The sequence below is a fragment of the Sinocyclocheilus grahami genome, unplaced genomic scaffold (assembly GCF_001515645.1).
Source record: "Sinocyclocheilus grahami isolate Dianchi unplaced genomic scaffold, SAMN03320097.WGS_v1.1 scaffold5.1, whole genome shotgun sequence".
Taxonomy (NCBI): Eukaryota; Metazoa; Chordata; class Actinopteri; order Cypriniformes; family Cyprinidae; genus Sinocyclocheilus; species Sinocyclocheilus grahami.
In genome coordinates, this window is record NW_015505184.1 from 6002822 (window position 1) to 6009444 (window position 6623).

The window sequence follows — 6623 nt, forward strand, 5'->3', positions numbered from 1 at the left end:
ATTGTTGAGCTGCAGGAAGTTATTTGACATCCAGCATGTTATATCCTCAAGACAGTCGATGAGAGGCTGCAGAGAATCTCGAGATTTTAATGGAAGATACAGCTGAGAATCATCTGCATAAAAATTAAAAGAGATTTTATATTTCCTTATGATGTTACAAAGTGGAAGCATATACAGATTAAAGAGTAATGGGCCCAAAATGGACCCCTGATGGACCCCATAGAGAAGAGAGGCAGATGATGAGATAAACTGGCCAACAGACACTGAAAATGACCTGGATTTCAGATATGACTCAAACCAGCTGAGTGCTGTACCCTTTATGCCCACCCAATGTTCAAGGCGTGACAGAAGGATATTAAGATCAACTGTATCAAAGGCAGCTCTAAGATCCAATAAAACCAAAACTGCATTATCACCAGAATCAACTGACAGTATAATCATTCATCACTTTTAACAAAGTTTCAGTACTGTGGTGGGTAGTGAAACCTGATTGAAAAGGTTCAAGTATATGGGTTGATTTTAAAAAAGGAAGTAATTGTGACAGGACAACTCTTTCCATAATTTTTGAAAGAAATGGGAGTTTTGAAATAGGACGATAGTTATTCAAGCAATTAATATCGGCATTTGTTTTTTAAAGCAATGCTGGAAAACTGCATGCTTCAAAAATGCAGGGACAGTGCCAGAAACTAAGCAAGAATGAATAATTACTTGAATACTAGGACCAATTGTATCAAAAGCAACTTTAAAAAAGTCAGAGGGAACAGCATCATAAGTTGAATTTGAAGATTTCGTCTGCATCACCCATACCCTTAACTCAGAGAGAGACACCGGCTGAAAGCTGCACAAGGTAGCTGAAGAAACTGAACAGACCAAAGAGCTAGAACAAACAGGAACAAATGAAGATTGAATGCCAGCAATCTTTTCAATAAAAAATCTCAAAAATCTCTCACAAATATCTGGTGATTGTTCAACTTCATATGAGATGCGAGGATTACTTATTGAATTTATAGTGCTAAATAAGATTTTAGGGGTATGAGAATGTTTATTGATAATATCAGAAAAGTATTTAGCTCTAGCTATTTTTGCTGCTTTCTGAAAGTTCTCCAGGGATTCTTTAAAAATGTCAGCAGAGACAGTAAGATGATCTTTTTTCCATCGCCGCTCTGCTTTTTTGACAAATCTGTCTAAGCGAACGAGTGGAGTCATCCAGCCATAGTTGTGATTTAAATTTTGAACATTTATATTTCAGGGGAACTATAAAATCCAGGATATCTGAACAGGAAGAGTTAAAGAGAGAAATTAGATCATCTGGACTTGAGGAATGTTCAGCAGCAACTGAAATTGCTGTGGACACTTCATTACTATGATACATATCTGAAAACTGATTAGCAGTGAGAGAGTTGATGCAACGAGAATAAAAACCTGTAGTTTTTGTAGTACCCAAAAAGCTAGATAGGGTGACATTAAATACAATGGACTTGTGATCTGAAAAGCAAGCAACGTGAGTATCATACAAAAGTAAAAGTTTTCATTTACTAATGCCATTGCAAAAACCCTCTATGCGCTATCAGGTTAATTTATTCTGTGAGCAAAAGTGTCTGATAACAAGATTAGCGAGATAATTATGTGATCTTAACATGTCTGCCCCGGTCTGCCCCCATGAGGCGACCCGCTCCATAAAACTTTTATTAGGATATGACTTCATCTCATAGGAGTGTACAACATATTTCTCAAAAGTGCTATTAATTCATGTAAAATCTAGGTCTATGTATAAATAAAAGTGCAACTTTAATCAGGAAAAAAATCATGAGCGCGGTTTTAAATCTAATTAAATATAGCTAGGCTGATGTTGCTTCCCTAACATTTTTGAAGGCCTGTAGCAATATCTGCATGAAATACAAGCTATCCCAAAAAGATAACATGCATATTAGAGGTTTTAGATACATTTGCGTTATAATCCTACAATCATTTTGATTATCCGCCATGCTGTTTACGCCGCAGGTACGTGGTAGCATATGAAATTAATTGGGTTAACGTCCTCGGCGACATCTCTTCTGCGTGGACTCGGTTTTGCACAGGGTTGGAGTTGGACTGCTGATGTCTTGTTTTTAGACAGCTTTATTTTTTTTAATGTTGAAGACTGAGCCTGAAAAGCTTATATTACCGACCAAAACAAAAATCGAGATGAGTGAACCAATAGGACTACTTGGATTTCATCATGCTGTAGCCGTATCAACCCGAGAGTCGCGCCAGGACAATAGCGGTACGTGAAACACAAGATTTATGTGTCAACGTGCTGAGCTAAAGCAGAGCTGTCAGAGAGGCAGTGAAGCCTGATCCAGCTGCTGCATACAGGCGCAGTGGATGGGCTCAGATGCCCGCTCTTCGACGGGGCTTGACTTCAGCTAGACAGTAGTTGTTTCCTTTTAGTATTTTGCCTGTTTTTTTGTTAGTTACGTTCGCACTGAGAGATTCGTAAGTGGTCGTACCATAATAACGCTGGTTAACGGGGTTTCGCAGTGATTTAAATGAGGCGACACACCTTTTTTTATAGCGGGGTGGTGTAAGATCTCTGCATTCTGATTTTGTGCATCTGTTTACTTTTTACTACATTTCATGATGAACACGGATATCATTCGTTTGAGCTGCTGGGATGCTTTACCGGGCGAGCTTAAGATTTAGTTTGCAAAGCTGTGTGTGTGAATGAGTTAGTAGCCCACTCATCCAGCCAACTGTAACGTTAACCTTCAAGCTAACGTCAATGACAGCTAGCAGTTAGCTGGTGGATAGCGGGGTTTCTGAGTTTTTCATCGCTCGTCAGCTGCGCGTTTGCTGAGGGATGCGTGAACGCGATGCATTAAATAACGAAAGGGACAAATTGCATGTCGAGATCCGGCGGGGCGCTGCTGATTCCGAACAGCTCGTGTCAAGACATCGCCATAGAGAGGGATTTCATTCATCCGAGCCTGCTCGCTAAACATGGCCTCTGCAGTCAGCAACCTTGCTGCGTCCATCGCCAGCAAAACCAAAACCAAGAAGAAACATTTCGTGTCTCAGAAGGTGAAGCTGTTTCGGGCCAGCGACCCGCTGCTCAGCGTCTTGATGTGGGGAGTGAACCACTCGGTAAGGGTCCAGTTTTCTTACAGGTTTATAACAGCTGCGATGCTCAGCGTGAGCGGATTGAAGGCACCTGAGACAGCTTTCTTGATCCCTCATTAAACTAGCATTTCCTTCTCTCTCCGACTCGAAACATCAGAGGTATTTGTCCACGCGCGACACGATCAATAATCGATGCCAAAACATGCCACTTCAGTTTTAAACAGGCTACATTTCCACTTGTTATCAGATGATTCACTCATTTATATGTATTGACATATATGTTAAATCTAAGAACAAAAAGCAGATATTTAATGTACTAGTAGTAAAGATAGGAGGAAAACGTAAGCACAATTATTCTTAAAATTAGAATAGAATTCTTATATTCTTTATAAGTATATCTCTTTAAAAACTTTTATTTCTTAATATTTATTCAAATCAAATGCAGCTTTCATTCTGAATGTCCTTTTACATATTTCACCTGTTATGAGATCACACAGACACTGAGTGCCATAATATGATCAACTCTGTCACTTGAATTGTAAATAAATTAAGACTTTTAGGTCGTTTTCCTCATTTTAAGTAGGTTAGGTCCTGTTAGTTGTAAAACCAGCGAAACAAAATGGCTACTGTAATATGTGTGATATGCAGATTGTTATTATTCCATTAATATGTTACGTTTTCACTACATCTGATGGTGGTGAAAATTCAACAGATGGTGCTGAAAATCAGTTTGAAAGCATCCTGTGGTGTCACTTGATTAATTCTTTGACGTGAATGCGTGATTTGTAAATATTTATATTTCATTTGACACATTATTTATGTATCTGGTGGTGTTGATCCATGTTGAGTAATAGGAAAGGGAACATATGGAAGAAGCAGGGGATTACAATCAAATGTAGGTGAATAATTATGATTAATCTGACAGAATCATCCAAAAGAATTTCTTGAAAAATAAATGTTTGTTTTTCAGTTATTGTGGCATGTTTTGTCCCGGTCCTCAAGAATCAGTGAAATGATTGTGTCAGCAAGCAAAGCAAGTGTTAGCTGAGATGAGAGGTCGTGATTGTTGAAGATGCTGAATGACTAACTATACAGGCTGCTGTGCAGACATAATTTAGATCCCTGATCCCTCATCCATCGCCAGCACGTAATGCTTCAAGAATGCTCTTTTATTTCTCATTTACCTAGTGAACTCATAATAAACAGATTTTTATATTTATGTCCTTTTCTATTCTCTTATTTCTCATCATTAATTGTAAGAGCGTTTAAGTATTTTTTCCTATGATTAACTCCAACTAAATCTGTGAAATTTACGGTAAAATACTGGCAGCTGTGGTTGCCAGAATTTTATCGTAAAAAATATGGTAGCAACATTTTAGGGTTTACAGACTTCACAGTAATAAAATTAATCATTAAAGAGTTCTTCAGAAAAAATATTTCATTAACTGACATAATGTTACTATACCAAACAATTAAAGTAGCCTACTAATATCTGTTTTGAACAGATTTCACTGTAAAATTACATTAAATGTAATTACAGTTATTCATATAGATCGAAAATTTACTGTTAACCAAATAAGCATTTTTACAGTCTTTTACTGTTAAAATCATGATCATTTTTTACAGTGTATTTTTGAGGGACTTCATGCTTCACTGTAGTATATGAGTCTCTGACTGAATGTTTAAGTCTAACAGAGGGAAATTTGGTGAAAGAGTTGCGTCGTCTGTCAACAGTGTGTTTGAGTGTTTGATTAGGAAGGAATACTTTACAAATGCAGCTCCTCTGAGTATAGTAAAACACAAACTAGCGTCCCAGTTTTGAAATGGAGAGGTTGTTTGAATGGCCTTTTTATAATACGTATGTATAAATATGTAAATATTTTCAAAACATATACTGTGTGTGTCTATAAATACTATAGTATTTATTTATGAAACAATTGTATAAATTATATATTAAAATATTAATATATATTAAAATATATATTTTTATTATTTTGTTATTAAATTAATAATATAATTTAAATATATTTTTACATATATATTAATATTTAACATACATGTATGTATTATCAATAAATATAAAAAAGTATAATTATATATTATAAAAATATAATATTCAATTTATTATTTGTTAATTTTGTATATTTATATAGTTTTTTCTAATATATATGCATGTACAGTATTATTAAAACATGCGCACACACACACACATTAAATATTTTATATATAAAATTGTATTGTTTATTTACAATATATGTATTTAAATATTATAAATAAATAAAATATATAAATTGATAAAACAAATTATGTGATATAATATGATAAACTTTCATTATTATTAAAATTTATCATTAAATTCATACCTAAAAATTAAATACAGTTTTACTCTGAATCGCATGGGACATACATTGTAAATGTGCGTGTGTGTGTGTGTTTGCGTCAGACAAGCTCAGGCTGGATTGACCGTGATTTGTCCTTTCCCATTTTCTGCTGCTGCTGTTTCAGTTCTGCTCTCAGTGAACCCGCTGCCCTCTCCCCCAGTCTTGCAGTTGCTTTCTTTTTTATATCTTTGTAGACTACTGTTTGGCCTAGTTTTAAATCACAAAGCATAACCTTCTTTACTGAAATGCTTCTTAATCGACAAGAGGACAACCCCTGATGCAGCAGGGACAGATGGAGGCACAGGAAGATGCACAAAAATAACTCGTCATTGTTTGTGTGTGTGTGTGTGGGAGCACATGGCTCTATCTTTGTTGTTGTCTGCCATGTGCTTCTTTCGTCCTGCCTCCTTGTTTCCCGTTGCCATGCCCCCTTGTTTAGTCCTCGTTTGTCTGAGTGTTGTCACCGGTTCCTCCTGTTCTTTACCCCTTTATATTGTGCTCCCTTTCTCTCTTGTGTTGTCAGTTTATTTATTGTTTCAAATTGTGTATTTGCTAGCACATCTATTCGTTGTGTTCCTGAATTCTCCCAGTCAGATTGTTTGTTGAGTGTGTATTTAGTATCTTGTCAGTCCTCAGTCTAGTCCTGTCCTGTTCTGATTTGCAGGCTGGGCTACTGGTCATCTCCCCGGGTCTACCACGCTGCTAGGCCTGTGCTGTGCCTGATACATCACGAGTGTGGAGTGTCTGTGAAGTGGTGATGAGTGTCAGGCCACCGCCGCTTACCTCCGGCCTCCTGCTTCACTGCCTTCACTGTGGTCTGCCATCCTGGACTGGACTCTATGGCCGATCACCCAGGCCTGCCTGTCTTCCAAGTCTTTCCCTGCCTAGTGTTTGGACTGTGTTCAATCCTCTCCTCACCATCTCTCGTCTTCTCTGCAAGTCTGTCTAAGTAAATCTGTTAACACTCACTCTGCATTTGAGTCCTCCCTTCAGATTCGTGACGTCTCAGTTAGCCTAACGCAGTACACGTAGTAAGGTGTATGTATATATATATATATATACAGTGGGTACGGAAAGTATTCAGACCCCCTTAAATTTTTCACTCTTTGTTATATTGCAGCCATTTGCTAAAATCATTTAAGT

At 37.0% G+C, this 6623-nt stretch overlaps 1 protein-coding gene across 2 annotated transcripts in view; it reads left to right on the plus strand.

Moving 5' to 3' along the window:
• Nucleotides 1-2313: 2313 nt before the first annotated feature.
• Nucleotides 2314-6623, plus strand: part of pip4k2ab (phosphatidylinositol-5-phosphate 4-kinase, type II, alpha b) — a 16366-nt gene continuing 12056 nt past the window's right edge. For both annotated transcript variants that reach the window (XM_016272370.1, XM_016272376.1), the window contains exon 1: nucleotides 2314-3123. In XM_016272370.1, coding sequence (XP_016127856.1) covers nucleotides 2980-3123 — 144 coding nt within the window. In that variant the 5' untranslated portion in view covers nucleotides 2314-2979. The remainder of the gene's footprint in view (nucleotides 3124-6623) is intronic.